The 19,743-nt window shown below is 57.0% G+C and overlaps 1 protein-coding gene across 4 annotated transcripts in view; it reads right to left on the reverse strand.

Moving 5' to 3' along the window:
- Nucleotides 1–19,743, reverse strand: part of STK32C (serine/threonine kinase 32C) — a 65,628-nt gene that overhangs the window by 21,530 nt on the left and 24,355 nt on the right. For 3 of the 4 annotated variants that reach the window (XM_023729909.1, XM_012555136.1, XM_023729907.1), the window contains exon 1: nucleotides 4,657–4,704. Coding sequence is in view for 1 of the 4 variants with exons in the window: in XM_004374943.1 (XP_004375000.1) it covers nucleotides 4,657–4,712 (56 nt within the window). In the remaining 3 variants the exon portion in view is untranslated. Of the gene's footprint in view, nucleotides 1–4,656; nucleotides 4,713–19,743 lie in introns of those variants that run through there. The other variant, XM_004374943.1, reaches the window with a different exon arrangement.

The following is a 19,743-nucleotide window of genomic DNA, read 5'->3' on the forward strand; positions in this document are numbered from 1 at the left end:
CTCAGCATACAGACTGAATAGGTATGGTGAAAGATGCAACCCTGACGCACTCCTTTCCTGACTTTAAACCCTACAGTATCCCCTAGTTACATTTGAATGATTGCCCCTTGATCTATGTACAGGTTCCTCATGAGCACAATGAAGTGTTTTGGAATTCCCATTCTTCGCAACGTTATCCATAACTTGTAATGATCCACACAGTTGAAAGCCTTTGCATAGTCAATAAAACACAGGTAAACGTCTTTCTGGAATTCTCTGGTTTCAGCCAGGATCCATCTGACATCAGCAATGCCACATGTGCTCTGGCAGCTGGGAAAGGCCCCCCATCAGGAGACTGCCCCTGGTCCCAGCCTTGCCCCCAGTGTGCTGTAACCTCGCCACAGCCCTGCCCTCGCTGGGATCAGTATCCCCCCTGCTGGAAGAGGGAAGAGGCCAAGCCCTGGCCCCTCCCCGCCCTGCCCAGGCTCAGCCTTTCCTGCCCAGCCAGGCTGCCCAGGGCTCCCTCTGGTCCTTTGACCAGCACCCTCTCCCCTACTTCCCACCCCCAGGGCCTGGTCTTCTTAATCCTCAGTGTTTCCCTCCACTTCAAAGCTGGCACCCCTCCCCCAGGCTTCCCAGCCCTGACCTTCCTGGAGGCTGCCGTGTGGGAAACGGAGGGAGCTGACCAGGAGCTGCCAGCAGCCTGCAGGGGTGGGGGGGGGCCTTCCTTCACAATCTGGGGGTCAAGGGCGGCCTCCTGGGGAGGGGGCTTTTGGTACACTTTCCTTCTGCTTTATTCTTAGAAAGGGTCACTTAACAGCGGCAAGCCCAGAGCAGCCCTCGACCATCCGTTGGATCGCAGCTCCAAGAAAGTCCGGGCCCATCACAGAAGCAACAAGTGCTGTGAAAGCTTGAAAGTAAAAAATAAAAACCTTCCTCAAAATGCCCCAAAGGTTGGGTTCACCCATTAGGAAGCCGTCAGCCCTGTCGTTGGCCCTGTGGGAGACACCAGCCTCGGGGGAAGGGACAAGGAGGCAGGGGGCATGTTATGGATTGAACTGTGTCCCCCAGAAAAATCTGTCAACTTGGGTAGGTCATGATTCCCAGTATTGTATGACTATATACCATTTTATCATCTGATGTGATGTCCCTATGTGTTGTAAATCCTATCACTATGATGTAATAAGATGGATTAGCGGCAGTTATACTGACGAGGTCTAGAAGATTAGGCAATGCCTTAAGCCAATCTCTTTTGAGATATAAGAGAGAAGCAAGCAGAGACACGCGGGAACCTCATACCACCAAGAAAGCAGTGCCAGGAGCAGAGCACGTCTTTTGGACCTGAGGTTCCTGCGCAGAGAAGCTCCCAGACCAAGGGAAGATTGATGACACGGACCTTCCTCTAGAGCCGACAGAGAGAGAAAGCACTCCCCAGGAGCTGATGCCCTGAATTTGGACTTGTAGCCTACTGGACTGTGAGAGAATAAACTTCTCTTTGTTGAAGCATCCGCCTGCGGTATTTCTGTTAGAGCAGCACTCGATGACTAAGGCACCGTCCGCTTGTGGTGTTTCTGTTATAGCAGCACTCGATGACTAAGACAGGGCATTAGAGCAGAATGTTCCCTGTCAGGGAGTCCTAGTAGGAAAGATTGTGCTTTTTATTTTTAATAAATATTGTGAAGCCAGCAGGGTCTGGGCATGGTGCCTGAGACAGAAGTTTCCAAATTCCCTGAAGGCGCTGCAAAGGAAACTCTGGGGGCTTGGTTTCTGCATTCTGCCGTGGCCAGGTCAGGTTCTAAACATCTAAGCCCCCTCTCCCACAGCCGACGTGCAGGGACACAGCCTCCCCATGGGACCCTCCCTAGGGTAAACTCTCTTATTAAGATGGAAAGCATGCCCGGCCTCACCCTTGGCGCAGTAGTTAAGCACTTGCCTGCTAACCAACAGGTCAGTGGTTCGAACCCACCAGCCACTCCTCAGGAGAAAGATGGCGCAGTCTGCTTCCATAAAGGTTTACAGCCTTTGGAAACCCTATGGGGCAGTCTCCTCTGTCCTATGGGGTCACTATGAGTCGGGATCGGCCCTTCAGCAGTGGGTTTGCTTTGGTTTACCCCAACTGGTTCCTGCTCCTCCGGCTGACAGCTTCAGGACAAGGCTCAGGGGAGTGGGTGGGAGGGCCTTGGTTGCTGGGAGCCTCAGAACTCACCAGAAAGTCTTGCCTGGCTGCAGATTAAATGCTGAGTGAAAACTGCTCGCTCTGCTTTCTGTGGTGAAATGTGACACTTCACAGAGACCATCTTGACCCAGCTCCCTCCCTCAGCAGCTGCCTCAGGCACCCACAGAAGGGTGACCCCAGATGCTAGGATCTGCCCACTCATTACAGTTCTCCAGTAGAGGCCAAGATTGGTGGCCAGATGGGACTTCAAAACCTTAAAGTCTGGGCACCCGACACCCGCAGGTTCCCAAACTCCAGCCAGTTAAACAATCCCATTCAGCAGCCACGGAGGCTCGTGAGCTGGTGGGTCTGGGCCAGCTGCCTGGTGACAGTGCCTCTCGAGGTGCAACGGGGCCTGAGAGGCGTTTCCACTGGCAGACCGCGGTGGTGGCCTCAGAGATGGATGCGGCTGCCCAGTCCCTCCTCCTGCAGGGACAGGGGACAAAGCCAGGGACTCAGCTCTGAGCTGCTGGGGATGCCTCTGAAACACAGCATGGATAAACAGACGCAGCTGTAGGCCCAGCCACTCAAGGGGCTGGGGTGAAGGCGATTGGAGTGTCCAGCTCGGGCCCCTCCCCACAGGGTCCCTGGCTGGCCACAGCGGCCACTGACTGACCAGAGCCCAGGCTTGTGGCTCCAGGACCACCTCACTCGGCACAGCTACTGGCTTCTGAATACAGCCCAGGCCGGACGGAGCCACCGTTCTCCTCTCACCCCGCTCTGCGCCCGTTTCCCGGACCCCCCTCCCCTTCCCCCCACTTTCAGAGCTGAGAAACGTCCAGAGGCCAGGACCCCTGCAGCTCTGTGGCCACTGAGAGGAGCACAGACAGACCCAGGAGAGGTGGCGGTGGACAGTGGGGGGCCTGGGGAGCCCAGGGCAGGTGGGGGCTGGCAGGGACCAGGGAAACAGGCCCTGCCACGTGCCATGTCCAACAGTCTCACCCGCCTGCAGACCCCCTCCGGGCCCTCTCCAGACCTGCAGGTGCCCCCAGAGGATTCCAGGGCCCCGTTCTCCAAATGCCTCGATGACCCCAGTGTCCCCCTATATGGGCCACCCCCTTCCTGAAAGCCCATTACACTGGTGTCCTCCATGCGGGGGGGCAGGGTCCCCCAGCCCCACCCTGCTTGCCCCTAATCAGTCCCCAGACCCTCTGCAGCCCCAGGAGACAGAACAGACACCTCCTCTGTGAGCAGCCGGGAGGGCAGGGGCAGGCCCAGGGCTTCGTCCTCCCACAGAGTCTCTCGAGCTCTAGCAGCGGCCTTCATGCCCCCCCCCCTTTCCCATCAATCAAACCGCCATCAGCCCATCGGGCTCTCCCGACTCCAAGAAACACTGAAAATACTCCTCAGCGCACAGTGGTTTTCTCAATGAGTTCATGCTGAAGGGCTAATTTACTCTGACTTGTCATCACTCCCAGGCCCCAGATGGTGACCACAGCAATCATCTGGGACACAAAGCCACGAGGTAATTAACGGCATTCGGACTCCAGGCACGAGGCTCAGGAACAGGGCTATCCCCGTGAAAGGCTGGAAGGGTGTCGCAGACACGGCGTCCAGCCGGCTGCACAACAGGACGGCAGCCAGGGCAAAGGCGCCGTCTGCCAAGCCAGAAGACACTGCGAAGAAGCTGTGCCCATTCAGAAGCGGCTATTTACAGCAGAGCCATCGAGGCAGTGCCTGGGAGCTAATCTGGGCTCTTTATCAGCTCGTTAAGCCCTACTCTAAGTTATAATTACTCGTCTCTCTTGAGGCAGTGATCCGGATCCAGCCGAGAGAGAACAAAGGGGACTTGAACACATGGGCTCCGGTCCCCAAGGCCATGAGGGGTGTGGGGAAGGATGAGGGGCCATCTGCAGGAGCAGGGAGTGGCGCGGGGCCCCTGCACCATGCCCGCAGCCGCCTTCCCATCCTCACATCCGCACGCCCTCGGAATCACGTGGGCTTCAGTGCCCTCTGATGCTGCCACTGCATCCAACAACGGCTCCGGGTGGTTCCGCAGCAGCCCGAGGCAGGGATGCGGGTGTCAGCCCCACCACCCGCAGCTCCGGGCTGCCTTCCTCTCAGACCCAGGAGCACACTAGGAAGGAGAGCAGCTCCAGGTGAAGCAGTCTCGGTGCTGAGGGGCCATCGTAAACCAGGAGGAAGGCCCCACAGAGCTGGCGGCTGTTTGGCCCACAGTCTCAGCTCCTGCCGAGCGATGGGACCGCCAGAGACCTGGGCTGTAAACGGCCTAGGCGGTCCAGAACTCCAGCATCACCCTCTGACCTCAGCATCACTGCCTGCTCAGCGCAGCTGCGCTCAGGGCAATGCACCCACGACCCCCATCCACAGGCCCCCAAGTCCCCGCCTGGATGGGCCCGCTACCCAGAGGAGAACCCGGTGGGTGGGTACCACACGGCTTGTCCAACATGCACCGTCCTCCACCGCCCCTGCTGGCCCCAGGCCCACGGACTCCTTCTTACCTTGCCAAAGCTGCCCTTCCCAATGGCCCGGAGGATCTGGAAGTGGTCGAAGTTCACTGCAGAGCAAACAGAGAGAAGCCAGGTGAGATGGGCACAGCCCCGGGCCTCGGGCAAGCTCCTCCACCACAGCAGGAAGCCCCGCTTCCTCCCTGCTGCCCCCCGACCCTGCACCGGGCTCCATCGTGGCTAAGGGCTGAACAAGGCTGCTCCGGGTTGAACTGTGCCCCCGAAAAGATATGCTGAAGTTCCATCCCCTGTACCTGTGAACGTGACCCCATCTGGAAATAGGGTCATTGAGATGTTATCAGTTAGGTTAACATGAGGTCATACTGGAGCAGGGAGGATCCTAATACGAGTGGTGTCCTCATAGAGGAGAGGAGGCGCAGACACACAGAGGGAAGACGGCCCGCAATGACGGAGGCAGAGATGGGAGTGATGCCGCCACAAGCCAAGGAGTGCCCGGAGCCACCCGCATCAGAGACCAGGCAGGAGCTTCCCCCAGAGCCTTCTGAGAGCGCAACCCTGTCGATGCTCCGTTTGGACTTCCGGCCTCAGAGCTGTGAGAGAGAAACTGCCGTTCTCATGAGCCCCGTTCTGTGGCCCTTGTCACAGCCACCCAGGACACATGAGCCCCGTTCTGTGGCCCTTGTCACAGCCACCCAGGACACGCCCACAGGCTCACGACACAGTGGGAAGAGCCCCAGCCAAGTCGGGAGAGCTGGCTCTGGGGCTCCGGGCAGCGCTCGCTTTTCAGGCTCTTTTTGGGTGACAACAGGCCGTCCTGGCCCACAGACCAGAGAACACATGAGTACCCAGATCGGCCGGCTTCAGCCCAGGCACCTGCCACCCCCACCTTCCCCCACCCTGGAGACTGAAGACAGACAGACCCTGGTCCCCGGCAAAGCTCTCCACCTGCCCGCACGGAGTCACCAGCGGCAAGTGCTCCCCGGCCGGAAATTCAGGGGACAAGCCCAGGGACCACGTGGGTCAACAGTGGAGTGAAGGCACAGGACTTCAGTGCAGGAAGCAGTGATGGAGGAGGGCCGCCTGGACCTCCCACAAGGGAACCACATGTTCCCACAGCCGCCGCAGGCCTGCTTGCGACAGCATGGGAGCCGTTTCTACGGCTTTGCCGATGGGCATGTGAGTTAGCATCTCTGGGAGAAATCACACAAATGGCAGTTCTCCTAACTGTCCACCTCCCCCGGGAGATTCTGCCCCCCGCCCCATGTCCACGCTTGTCCGTATGTGAGTGCAAAGGGGTTTGCCTGCTTCGTAGGGCTTGCCTGTTGGTGACTCTAACCCGAGACGCTCTCCTCACACTGCTGGCGCTGGGGGGGTGGGGTTCCCCAATGTGCGGGTGGCCTTCCCTCTGGGGCCCTCCAGGCGGGACACCCCGCCCTCCCCCAGACAACCCCCGTCTGCCCAGCCCCCCTGGGCCCCAAGCCCAGGCCTTCCTCCAGCTGCCCTCCAGCTGCTGGCTGGCCCAGCCTGTGTCCCAAGAGGGGATGTCTTCACCAGGTCCACTGTGCATGCCTGCAGCACCGGGTCCCCAAACACCGTGTGGGGGCGTGCCCCAGAGCAGGACCTGGACACCCACTGACTCATGACATTTATATGTATGTCCAGTTACATTCTGTTTACTTGTCCATCTATCCCCGGGAGCACAGGGGAGGAAAGCCCCCGGCGCCTTAGCGGGGGAGGAGAACCAGCCAAAGCAGCTTCCCTGGACCCTCGGCCCCCTGGGGATAGGAGCCGCCCGAGGGAGGAGCTGGGATAGGGCTGCAGGCAGGGAACCAGGTCTCCACCACCTCCCCTGGGGCTCTGCTCCGCGGTCTGCGGGAGAAACAGTAGCTCTCTGCTTTCAGCATAAGCATGTGGAGGAGATGGAATGTTTTCTATGAAAATGAGTTCTTCTCTTTTCCACTGAGACTACAAAGTGCCCACCCCCATCCCCACGGTGCTCCGCCACCCTCCAGCCCTCGCAGGCACCAGGGCATGGGATGGACGTAAGTGGACAATGTGTCTATCCTGGGGGTTGGAGGGGACGCCTGCGCTGTGTGCTCAGGACGAGCAGGCACCAGCCGGCCAGGAAACGGGAGGGGGCCCAGGCAGAGAGTCCTGCATGCTCAAAGGCCGGACAGGGACCGCCCCCTGCCCCACCTCTGAGTGCAGGTGCAGTGGAAGCCAGCAGGGGTCGGGGTGGGGGTGCTGGGAAATGAGTCCGGGTGTGGTCGCAGCCAGGTCCTGGGCGTCTGTGTGTGAGGTAGGGATGCTGTCACGGGACTTGGTCCTGCAGGGCTGAGGGTGGGGGCTCTGGTTTAAGCTGGCAGGTGACGAGATGGAGGAGGGCTTTGGAAAGGCACTGTCTGCGGCTTCGTGCGCCAGGAGGGGGACAGCCAGGCCATGGGGGGGCTCATTAGTGCAGTGCCGGGGGAGTGGGGCACTGGTTGGAGGAGGGATGCGTGGAGCCCACAGCAGGGGCCCCAGGTCCACTGCCTATAGGGCGACAGTCAAGGTTTCCCGTTACCATTTTTGACAAGATTATCAGGAAGACATTTCTGAAGCTGACATTTGGGCAGAGTAGCGAGGGCACAGCAATGGCTTTATGGATGAGAATCAGCATAAAGCTGGTCCCCAGACAGCGAGCTCAATCATATCCCTGCTTCCCCACTTCATCATTTCTGACACCAGCTGCCCACACGGCACTCTCTCCCTCTGTCCCTAGCCACTGAGGGACCTTATTAGTTAAGAGGACACCATCCTTGAGTTTGTTAATTCACTAGAATGACTCAAGAGAACTTACGAAAAATATTACACTTACAGCTACTGGTTTTATTACAGTAAAAGGCTATTCATCAGAATCCGCCTGGGAACTGGTGCACAAGCAAGGTCTGGGAAGATAGTGGTTTCCATTGTGGGGCCTTCCATTGTGGGGCCACCACGTCTCGGAGACCAGGAAGCTCTCGGAGCCTCCGTGTTCTAGGTTTTACCGGCCAGTCCTGCACAATGGCCTAACTCATGCCTCCTGGGGTGAGTTGATATGGCCCCCCAGCTGAGCTGTTTCGGGTCTGGCCAGCCCCCACTGGCCAGCACAAATCCTCAAGTGTGGTCTGGGAGTCCCAGACCATGGCACCCCAATTATTCTAAGGATTACTTTTCCAGAGCCAAGGACAAAGGCCACCTTACTTAGGGTAAAACTAGGTCCTTTATCCCACGGGGTATCTCTTAATGTGTTGTACTATTGGGACTTGCACGTTGCTGTGGTGCTGGGAGCTGTCCCACGAGTATTTCAAATACCAGCAGGGTCACGTATGGTGGACAGGTTTCAGCAGAGCTTCCAGACTAAGACAGACTAGCAAGAAAGGCCTCAAGATCTACTTGCAAAAATCAGCCAATAAAACCCTATGGACCACGATGGTCTGACCCACCACTAATCAAAGGGATGGCACAGCGCCGGGAAGTATTTCATCCTGTTGTGCGTGGGGTCACCATGAGTTGGAGCCAACAACTATAAGTGAGGGCATGAGCCTGGGGTTCCTGGGTTCCAGGTGACCAAGATTGATTTGCCACATGCTGAAATGTGGTTTATTGTGTGCCTTCACACTGCAGGTGCGTTCTCCCTGAGTTACACACCTCCGAGATTACATCGGAGGAAAGCAGAAAATGCAGTTCAGCCTACAGCAGTCCTACCTAACAGTCATGTATCTCTTTTCTAGGAATCAAGGTGTTACTTTAAGGAAATGTGTTTGTCTATCATGCCTGTGAGGAAGATGGCAGAGCGGGAAGCTCAGAGCTCACGGGGACCACAGACTGGATTTGCCTTCCTAGTAAAACTCAGCCAGATGGGTTCAGTGCAGATGCTTCCTGAACAGATAAATATTTTAAAATGAAGATTTCTTAAAATATTTATTCTTCAAGGAAGATTTTTGTTGTGCAGAGCTGGCAATAAAGAAGCATGGCTGTAGCTATGAAAATAGGTCATCTTGATCCAACTGAAAGGCAATGGAGGGGAGGGGAGGTTTAACCACAGGGGCAGCTTTTAATTCTGTGTTCGCAAGGGTCGAGGTGCCAACACAAGCCTGTGTCACAAGACCAGAAACTTCAAGTGCAGCCTTGACACCTTTGAGCCTCATGAGGCCCCAGAGGTCAAACCACCAATTCCCCGGCTCTCACCAGACCAGATATGCCCCCCACTCAACAGGAAATACTCCCCACCCTCCCAGTTGCCCTATCAGCCAGACCAGCTGCACCCCAAGCGGTCCTCAACCTAACGAGTATTACCTCCCTGCCAGCCCTGGAATTATTCAATCCAATCACATCTTCCCATGGGAACCAGGAGGCACCCCACCCTCTTGTTACTACAAAGCCTGCCTCCCACAACCCTGCTGGTTCTCTCTGCTCCTGCGTGCAGCCCCCCTGTGGCCCTGCGTGGGGTGTGGTGTCCTCCTCCCCCAGGCTGTGGGCACCCAAGACTAATAAACTACTGCCTATCTCACCTGTCCAATGTCCAGCCGTCCCCAAATCCCTATGGAGCAAATCCTCCCTCACCTATGGGATAAAGAAGAGGTGGTCAGAACAAAGCCCTCCTGCATGCTCCATGACATTCTGACGAGCCCAAGCTGGGGGCTCTTCAAGGGCCATGGGGTAGATTCACAGTCATTGAACTGAGTCCAACAGTCATTGATGGGTTTACTCACAAGTTGTCTGAGCGCTACACCCAGCTGCCTGGAGAGAATTTATGGGTGTGGGCCTCCCTGTGGCATTCTAACAATGTTCCCAGGGAGTTTTTCATCCAATCCCAAGGCTCCACTGGGGCAAAAAACCACTAAAGAAAACGCCAGAAGCTCTTTTCCCATGAGAACAATCAATGCTCCAACGGCCTTGTTTCCAGCTGGACTAACGCACATTGTGCCTGCTTTCCCAGCAACTCAGGCAGCGGTGCGGCTGTGGCGGCGATGGTGCCATGAGGGGCTGTATTTTGAAACAGGAGCTCCTGGCACCGTCACATTTGGCCAGTGCGTCTGGCTGTGTCCTCCTCCTGCCCGGTCCAGGAGAGAACGGGCCACAGAACACTCTAGGAATGAAGGTGGGCTCGAGAGCAGAGGGAGTGAGTCCCTCCTGAAGCACAGCGTCTGTCAAGCCCCAGGGAAAGCAAGGCACACAAAATCCTGGCATGTGGGCTCTGGGGCATGACCACAAAGCTCAAACCCAAAACTTTAGGTCATGTTTGAAGCAATTTCCCCTAAAAACCAGGCAATGACCTGGCCTCCCTGTGTGGCCTGAGCCTCTTCCCGATGCTGGCTTCCAGTGCTGGAGGACCCGCTCAGCGCCAGCCCTCGGAAGGTAGATGGTGGGCACCTCCCAACAGCAGACCAGCCCGGGGAAGCCCGGCGTCCTCACGAGAGTCCAGGTTTGAAGATCAGTCCTGCCAGCACCAGGGCTTTTCTTAAAACAACCAAAAATGCCCCGATGAGGGGAGCAGGGAGAGTGGAGGGGCGGGAGAGTAAAAATAGACCTGCTCCCAGGGTGTCAGGACTCACCCGATTGTCATCAGGACAATGCGTGTCCCGCAGAAGGCTCCCCTGCACCCCGGGGGTTGGGGGGAAGGGGGGCCCTGCCCTACACCCCAGCCCCAGCCCAAGGCCTCAAGGCCCAGGAGGTGAGTCTAGGAGACGCTGGGGAGGTGAGCCCCCGGCCACAGGGCAGGTCCTTGGCATGGGCTGCGTCCAGAACCCAGGCCGGGACACTCCTATCCAGCTTGCCCACCTGTCACCTAGACACCACCCTGGGCCTGTGGTGCCACTGAGCAGTTTCTATTAACCCGGTAAGGCCCAATGTCCTTCCTCAAATACGGTAATGTGTTCATTAAAAGATTAACGGCCTTGACTTGTATTTCTGAGCCGATGTTATGGTAAAGTTTGGACGGGGGTGTAATTTCAGCGCTTGTCATAGGCGCCATTTTCCACAGACACGCCGCTGGCCGGACGGGGTTAACGGAAACTGCTCAGTGCGGGTGCAGTGCCTGCCATACCCTAGTTACGCCTCTTCAAGAGGGCCTGGGCCTGGGAGGGTCCTCGAGTAGGACCAGCCCTTCTTCCACGGAAGAACTCCATGCCGAAACGGGAGTTCCTTGGAAGCGTCATCATAAGTAGATCACAAGTTGCTAAAATCCATGCAGATGCTGATTCACTTTTGTGACGCCGCCTCTAACCCAGAAAACTATCCTTTGGAAGAGAATTATAAGCCCCGGCTCCCCGAGGCTCTGCAGGGCTTCCACAGGCCTCTGTGGACATGCTCTCTCTCCACTCGTGGGCTGCCCAGCCCTTCACAGCTGCAGCGTAGCACAGGGGAAGGCCTGGGGCAGGCACCCGGCCTGGCAGAGTGGGGCCCCGATGTGGCCCTTCTTCCTGAACAGGCGCCGCCCTGTCTTTCCAAACCTGGCACCTGACGGACACGGCACCCACGAACGTAGCCTCGCAGATGCACCCATGGCCTTGGCCTGCTTGGTCATGGGCCCCAAGGCCCCGGGTCATCGGGGAACGAAGAAGATCCAAGGCCTGAGAGGGGCCGCGTGAGCAGGCACCACGGCCAGCGCTCTGCTAGCCCCTGGCAGCCTGCGTGGTTCCTAATTCCCACAGGAACGCCGTGAGGGGATTCCCACAGGAATGCCGTAAGGGTCTTGCGCCCCCCACCCCCACCCCGTGCTGTGGGTGCGGGGCTGTGCGGCGGACCAGCTGCAGACTCCTGGGAAGGAAGAGGGCAGGAGACAAAAGACCGAGCTCTCCACCAAACACCAGACCCCTGTCGTGGTTTGGACTGTGTCCCCAGAAAAGATGTGCTCAAGCCCGAAGCCCTGGTCCTTGTGAACACGACCCTGTTTGGACACAGGGTCTTTGAGATGTTATCAGTTAACACGAGGTCATACCGGAGTAGTGTGCGCCTCATCCCCTCTGCGTGGTGTCCCTATAAAAGAGAAGGGACAGAGAGGAAGGGTGGCCTCGTGCAGAGGGAGACGAGGCTGGAGTGATGCAGCCACTAGCCAAGGAATGCAAAGGCAGCACCCGAAGCTGGAAGAGAGCCCCCCTCAGAGCCTCGGAAGGAACACCCTGGTTCAGGACTTCCGGCAGCCCGCCAGCGCCGTGAGGCCATACGTTTCTGTTGTTTGAAGCCACTAATTTGTGGCACTTTGGTGCAGCAGCCACAGGATATGAACACAGCCCTGTGTGGGTTACCATGGGGGTCCCCAGGGAAGTCTCCAGACCCCTGGGCAGAAGACCCGGCGATGGCAACAAGAGCGGCATTTGCTCTGGCCTCAGATTCCAGACCCCTCAGCCAGAAGGAGCTCCGAGTCGCACTGTGATGTCTGAGCATCTGGGCAGGGCTGTGGTATGTGTGAGGCCCACAAGTCTCAGAACCCAGTCAGCAGGCCGTGCCCTCTGCCCGGAACACCTCCCCACCCACTCCCTCCAGGCCACCCTTGCAGGAAGCTGTGGTCCCCAATCCCAAGCCTGATCCCCTAACTGTGGGACACCTCGGGGCAGCCCTGTGCCCTGCACCACCACTGCCTCCTTGCCAACAAGGAGGAACATCCCCCCTCTTTTCTGAGAAACAGAAGCCAGGATGTGGCAGCAAGTAAGAGAGCGCTGAGGCCCTGTGACCCTGGGTTCCGGAACATTCCTGGACTCTCGTGCCCAGGAACTCACCACCCCCCAGGCTGGGCCCTGTCCAGCGATCAGACTCTGGGGGGCTGCATCCTCTGCTATGCCTTCCCCCACCTCACTTACAGTAAAAGCGCCAGCCACTAGTGTGCATTAAGCGGCTTTCCAGACTCCGCTGCGAGCCAGATCCTGTCTGTCTGAACAGCCTGCGAGTACGGTCAGCATCTCCCATCGACAGCCTCAGAGGCACCGGAAACCTTCATGAATTAGTGATCAGGGCCCAGCCGGATGGATAAAGCACCTCTGATCCTACTGCGGCCCAGCTCAGGCAGGAGGCCTGGAGGGGGAGAGGGCAGGCGGAGGCTCGGCTCCACGGTGCTCCCTGTTCCCCCCTCCCCGCCCCAAGCTCCTGCTGCCTTTGGGCTGCTCAGTGCCCCACCCCCACCCCAGGGACCCCCACTGGGGACAGACCTCAAGGATCACGGGGCTCACAGCCCAGATCTGTGGACAGAAATGAGTGCACCAGGCTGAGATCTGAGACAAAGGTGGCCAGGCGTCACCAGGCTGAGATCTGAGATGGGAGAGGGGAGGGGGTGCCCCTTTCTACACCACCCTGGCTGGCTCTGATCACCTCCAGACCAGGGCTCCCAGGACAGGGTGCTCAGGGGAGGCAGGGCCTGGGCTGGGAGAATGGAGTGGGCATGGCCCTGCTGCCCAACCCGGGGGAGCCCATCCCCCTCCAGGCCTGCCCTGATGCAGCCCACTGGTGGGGAGCAGGCTGTGTGAAAGCAGCCCCCCGCCCACTCCCACCATGGCCCAAACAAGCAGATGCAGCCCAGACTAGAGCCCCAGTCCCCTCCAACTCCCCACCTAGAAGTTCTGCAGCCCGGATGTGGCAGTGTCACCCAAGTCAGCATGCAGGGCCAGGCTGCAGGGCTGGGACATTGCTAAGGCAACAGGCAGAGCGCAGGTGTCAGAGGCATCTGTGGAGCGCAAGTGAGTGTGCACTCCCCATGCACACTCAACAGCATGCATGTGTTTTCACGCACTCACACTCACATACTCTTACTTGCTCTTGTACACTCACGCATTCACATCACATATGCAGACACACACACACACACTCTCATACACTCACATACTCACACATACTCAGACACAGTGAGATGCTCACACACTCTCACACACAGACTCTCTCATGCACTTGCATACTCACCCTCACACACACACAGGAGCCAGAGAATCTCAGCTCACCCACCTCTCAGATCTGGTCTGAGAAGCTCCCACATCAAACCCATGAAAATTCTGGCGACACTATTGTGAACTACTGAAGCTAATAAACAAAGTCCAGGTACATGGACCTTAGATGGGCCAGAAGCTCATACATCAGACTCAAGTCAGCTCTGAACCACAACTCATGGACCCTTGAAATCCACCAAACATCCTTCCTGTGTAACTGGGAACAGTTAGCCAAAGGGGGAAAGGGGTCACGGTGTTCTGGGAACTTGTCCACATCATTAGATTATCTAATTTGTTGGTGTAGTTGTTCATAGTATTCTCTTATGATCTTTTTTGTTTCTGTAGGGCTGGTAGTAATGCCCCCACTTTCGTTTCTGATTTTATTTATTCGTGTCTTCCCTCTTTTTTTGGTCAGTCTAGTTAAAGGTTTGTTGATTTTATTGATCTTTTCAAAAAACCAATTTTTGTTTTCATTGATTATTGTTTTGTTATTCTCTATTTCATTTATCTCCATTCTAACCTTTATTATTTTCCTCCTTCTGCTAGCTTTGGCTTAGTTTGCTCTTCCTTTTCTAGTTCCTCAAGGTGTAAAGTTAGGTTATTGATTTGAGATCTTTCTCCTTTTTCAATGCAGGCATTTACAGCTACATGCTTCCCTCTGAGCACTGCCTTCGCTGCATCCCATAGGTTTTGTTATGTTATATTTTCATCTGTCTATAAGTATTTTCTTTAACCCACTGGTTATTTAAGAGTGTGTTGTTTAATTTCCAATTTTCCTTTTGTTATTGGTTTCCAGTTTCACTCCACTGTGGTGCAATTCCCAGGAGGGGACAGGTGCTCAGGTGAAGCACATGGGCCCTACTAACCTAGTTTTGGATCAGCTCCCAGGACATGTCCAGCTGGGGCCACCTCGGGCCTCATTCCTGCACCCACTCCCCGCCCCCCTTGCTCTTCCCCGAGGCTCTGCAATGCCACTCTTTGAAACTGTCAGGCCTCCAAACTGAGCAGCAGGGACAGGAGAGCTGTCAGGAGCTAAATGGGGGCCCATGGTCCAGGGACCCTGAGGGAGGGGAGGGAAAGGGGCTGTGAGCAGGGGTGGGGGGGGACTCTGACATCAACAGAAACTTCTTGACACCTGTCCACCAGCTCAGCAGGGCCCAGTGGGAGCCTCACCCAGGCCCCTCACCACAGAAAAGCTGACAGAGTTGGACTAAATGCTGACTTAGCCCTTTTCCTAGCAGGGACCGTGTCCTCACACCCACACCGCTCAGCTGGGAGGGGAGCCAGCATGTTCTCCTCCATGAAGGGTGCCACGTCACCAATTATCTCATTAAGCCACATGAGCCATTTCAGGTCTGCCCTGCGCCCAGCCTGCTACGTCTGCCCTGTAAATGCTGACATACACATTCGGATCACTGGCGCCTGACAGGCAGCTAACTTTAATGAAAGAAACATGTTTTTCAGCCAGCCGAATAGACCCCCACCTCCACAGGACCCCTTGCTCAATATGAACCCCACCCCACAGCTCCTTGCTGGGAGAGTTGCCATGGTTTCCTGGTCATGGATGCCCTGGGCCTCCAGACAGAGGACGAACACACACGTTACCACAGCTCGTCAGCATGTGTGCTCACAGGCCCAACGTCACTAAGTCTGGCTCGGGGGGAAGCTCTCAGGTCAAGGCCGGCCCTGGTAAGGAGAGGGCCCCAGGCTCAGGGCCTGCGTCACGGCTGTCCCCGGAAACAACCCTCAGTGGGGCACGTCCTCCGAGCCCACACCATCAGACCATGCATCTGGCCCCAAGCAGCTCAGACTGGGCCCAGCTGGTGAGCCAGAGAGAGCACCCAAGTCCCACCGACAGGGTCCCACAGGGCAAGGTGACAGCTCTAAGTCAGGAGCTTAGGTCCGCTATGGCTGACCCAGCTCTCAGCCTCATCAGCTCCTGTGTGCAGGTGACAGATGCCACCCCAAATTCCAACACCACCTCCCATGCACTCCCCCTCCCCCACCACCCCAGGCACAGCAAAGGCTCAGAAAGGCCTGGAGCACAGACCCAGGGCTCGAAGGGTCTTCTGGGGCCTACAGAGTGCTCCTAGGGGCCGGCATTGAGCTGAGGGGGGCAGGACTCGTCACGTGGGAGGCCACGCGTGGTACGTGGGGCAGCCTTCACTGGGCCTTCTCAGTCTCCCTCTCTCTTTCCGTTACCTTCTTTCTCTCTCCCCTTCTCGGTCATATTTTTTTCTTGGCGGAAGAGGTAAAGAAACTACTTGCGTAGTTAAGGCAGTTCTAACGCTCACTTCTGAAAGTCACAAAACTGTTAACTCCCAGACATTCAGGCCCCATCCATCGGGTCTGTGTTGTATTTATACTCAGCCTGGTTTCTAAAAAGCACTCGAGGCAGCGCTACAATTCCCGAGCCGTTGCTGCGTCAGAGCAGCGGGTTCTGTCCGGAGGACGCGGGGTACAGACGGGCCGCGGTCTGGGCGCAGTGAGGTCTGCTCATGTGAGCTCTGTGGGTGGACCCGCGGCTGCTCAGGAATCTGCTCTCCTCTGACAACAGCCCAGCTCTCCATGAGGAACCTGCCCCTCTCACAGGCCTGGCCTGGCCCACCAGCACCAAGGTGTCCCTCTGTCAGCCCTAGAGACGTGTCCAAGCCCAGAGGAGCCGCTGGGATCGGCACTGCACTCTGGCGAGCCGCCGGAGCAGGAAGCTGCAGAGGGGACAGTGGAGCCGAGAGATAACGGAGAACATATCCCAACAGTGTCCCCTCAGCCCTGGGTGCAGCCGCCTGCACCGTGATGCCCAGGCTCCCCACCCCTCTGGCCGATGCGTCCCTTCCTACCTAAGCCACCTGGAGTCAGACCTCCTCCAATCCTGACTCCACACTCTCCATGCAGTCCAGCTTCTGGGATTATTTGCTCAGCACGCAGACTAAATAAGTACGGTGAAGCACACGCTATGCTCGGGGGCCATGCGGCCTGCTCGGGAGCACCGCTCAAGAGGCCAACCTTCCCAGTCCCCAGCGGAAACTCGGAACAGCCTCAGCCAGCAGCATCTCGTTAGTCACACGACCATCATGCGTGCTTGTGTGTGTGTCGATCGGGGAAGGCCACATCAGGCAGGGCCTGATGTCAGTCGGGTGGCAGCTCAGAGGGGGCAAGGACCCGGCGGCCCGAGGGCCCAAGGCGCGCTGGGGAGACGGTCCAAGGCTTGTGGGCCACTGTGAGCTCTCTGCATGCCGGGGAATCGGCTGGGGGCAGCCCCGGGCAGCGCTCACACGGACAGCACAGCTTGGCGTCACACATGAGCATGCTCCACGTTTGGATAAACAGAAGCCATGTATTATTGTTCAGGAAAAGTTGCTATTTTAAATCCTAGCTCACGGTAAGTGCATGGTTTTATTTCAACCTTTTTCTTTGAAAGGAAATTTGCATATGTTTCAGATAGAAAGTCAATATTTAAAGATTAATAAACCACACAGTTGTTTCTTCCGCAGGAAATGTGCACGGACGAGGCCTTTTCTCAGGCCGTAGGGACAGCACCACCAGGTGACATTTACCCAAGCCTTGGAGATCCAGCAGAGCTCGATCATGGAGCACCCCTGCCCCTCCTCGCACAGCCTCACTTAGCAGCCCCCGCCACCTGGATCTCTCAGGTACAGCTGTCTGCAGAACGAGCCTGGGCCAACGCAGACCAGAGCGCTGTAGGGGCAGGGTGGAGGGCCTGCGGTCACCTGGTCCAGTACGTCCTTCCCCCGGGCCTTCCACCTCAGAGTCACCGCAGTCAGAACCACTCATCCACCCTCACCGAGGAACGGTGGCTCAGTGGAGCCCCCAGCAGCCCTCTGGAGGGAACCTCAGATCCGTCTGCCCTCCACTTTGAGCCTCGCAACATCCTGGGGATCCCAGCTCTCCCAGAGAGAGGCAACCACAAAGATGAAGGTGATGACAGAGACCTGAAGAATCAGTCTTGCTGCCCCCCACCCTGAGGATCCCGCACTCCAAGCCAACAGGGTTGCCCGAGCATCAGAGCTCCCCCAGGGACGTGTCAGCAGGGGCAGGAGACCCCGCACAAGCTTCCGTGGTGCGCTGGCTGCTGATGCCCCCAGTCTTGGCCCGGCTCCTGCCCAAGCCTTCACAGGCCTCAGCCTGGCATGGGGTGGGGGTCACGTTCCATTGCTGCATGTCTCTGGATGATACCCAGCCCCCGCCAGGTGTCCCCACATTCCAGGGTGCCCCTGACATGCTCACATCCACTTGTACCACAGTCCTTCAGGGTGGAAGTGGGGGGTGGGGTGCTGGAACCCCATGGGGACAGGATGGACCCCACAGGGGAGACAGTGAGACAGGCGCAACGAGACAGTGTGACACACACAAAGGGCACGTGAGAAGGCCCCGGGGGACTGCAGGATGAATCTTCTGTCTGCCCTCGAGGGGAGGCACATCCTGCCCTGGCCTAGCGGAAGTCTGACTTGGTGCCATGATCACATGATAAGACCAGGTCCCTTTATCAGGACTCTGAGCAAGAGAGAGCCCACCAAACTCCATGACTCAGCTCCAAAACTGCACCAGAGTCTCAGTGTCCACGCCTTGATTTCTGACTCACTGTTCTTGGACATGTCTCCTCAACAATGCAATTCCATAGGCCAACAACCTGCCATGTGACCAAGGTCCTCAGCAGTCAAGAGCTCTATTCATCCTCGCTGTGACAACAAACTAGATGGTTTCTGGGCCACCAGACTTCCTGCACCTTCTTCTCACTGGGTTAATCAATCCATCTCCTCTCCATAGAATTTCCTGGAAATGTCTCCATCACATCAGAGAACTCTGAAATACCAGCCCGCAGCCCAAATCTCCTCAGTGGCTTGATTTCATTCTTCCCTCCTTTGAGGAAGCAAAGATGTTCTAGCTTTTGTGGGGAAGGGAGGGTTCACAGGAAAATTCCATTAATCAAGAAAATTCCATCTCTCCTGCCCGCCCCCCCTCCCTTGATTGTTTGCAAACTTCTCCCTCTGGGGAGAGGCAGTGAAGACCAGGGCCTATATGGATGGAAGAAAAACAAACTTCTGTGCAGCCAAGAAAGGCAGGCCACCATGCACCAGCGCTCAGGCACACCACCCCTGAGATGTTGCATGGTCTCACTCTGACCCCTTTTACCACGAGTCCAGGTGCAATTCTGGATGACCATCTGGGGCCTCAGTTTTTCCACAGAAAAGCAGAAGGTGCTGCACAGATAGAAAACAGCACAAGGGTAGCAGGAAAAAACTAAATTTCCAAGAAAAATGCAAAAAGGTGAGTTTTAAGGAGACATGAGAAGCCAAGAAGCTCAGCAGGTTGAGATCTGCTTGTGTGAGCATGCACAGCCCCACAAAACACACCGTCCTCGCAGACTCCTGACGCATGCATGCACAGCCCCACAAAATGCACAGTCCCTGCAGACCCCTGACGCGTGGCACAGACAGAGGTTTAGACAGTCGTCCTGAGCCAGTGACGAGGCGTTTAAATGGGGTCCTGTGTACTCTCGAAGAATGCCAGGAGGGTATCCCCCGAGTATGCTTCAAGTACAAAGCATCTCCTCTCCGGAAGAGGTCTCCTTGATGGTCCTGACATGGCCCCACCAGCTCTCGAGCACTCAGGACCACCCTCCTCTCCAGAGGAGCCCCCGCAATCCCCAAGTCCTCCCACAGTCCCCTCCTCCCTGCTCATCCCTCCTTCCAGCTCAAGAGATTAAATTATCCTCACAGGAAAGGGTGGGTCTATTTTTGACCAAACTGAATTCAATTCAGGAAAGGCATTATTTCAAGACTAAGCATAAGACTGCTGTTCCCTTTTATGTTTCCAAAAATACGCACCAGAAGGACTGAGCAGCACAGGAGTGCACGGCTGTGAGGGCTCAGGCTGTTTCCCAGGAGGGCAGTCTTGGGGATGTCAATCCCGCCGAGGATGGAATGAAGGAATCAAGGCCCACACGCTCCCCGAAAGGCACTGGAGAGGAAGTCCCAGGCACAGCAGCAGTCAGAAGCCTTGGGCCAGGGGAGTGGCCAGCCCAGCAGCTTGCTGGGACCACACCTGGGGTTCTGACCTGGAGGATCAGGGTGTCCTGCCTTTCCTGCCAGCCAGGGCAGGTTCCCTTCTGCTGAGGAATCTTCAGGAGCCTGGAAGAGCCAGTCTGGCCCTAGCAGGGGTTCCA

This window comes from Trichechus manatus, unplaced genomic scaffold, assembly GCF_000243295.1.
Source record: "Trichechus manatus latirostris isolate Lorelei unplaced genomic scaffold, TriManLat1.0 scaffold00031, whole genome shotgun sequence".
Lineage (NCBI taxonomy): Eukaryota > Metazoa > Chordata > Mammalia > Sirenia > Trichechidae > Trichechus > Trichechus manatus.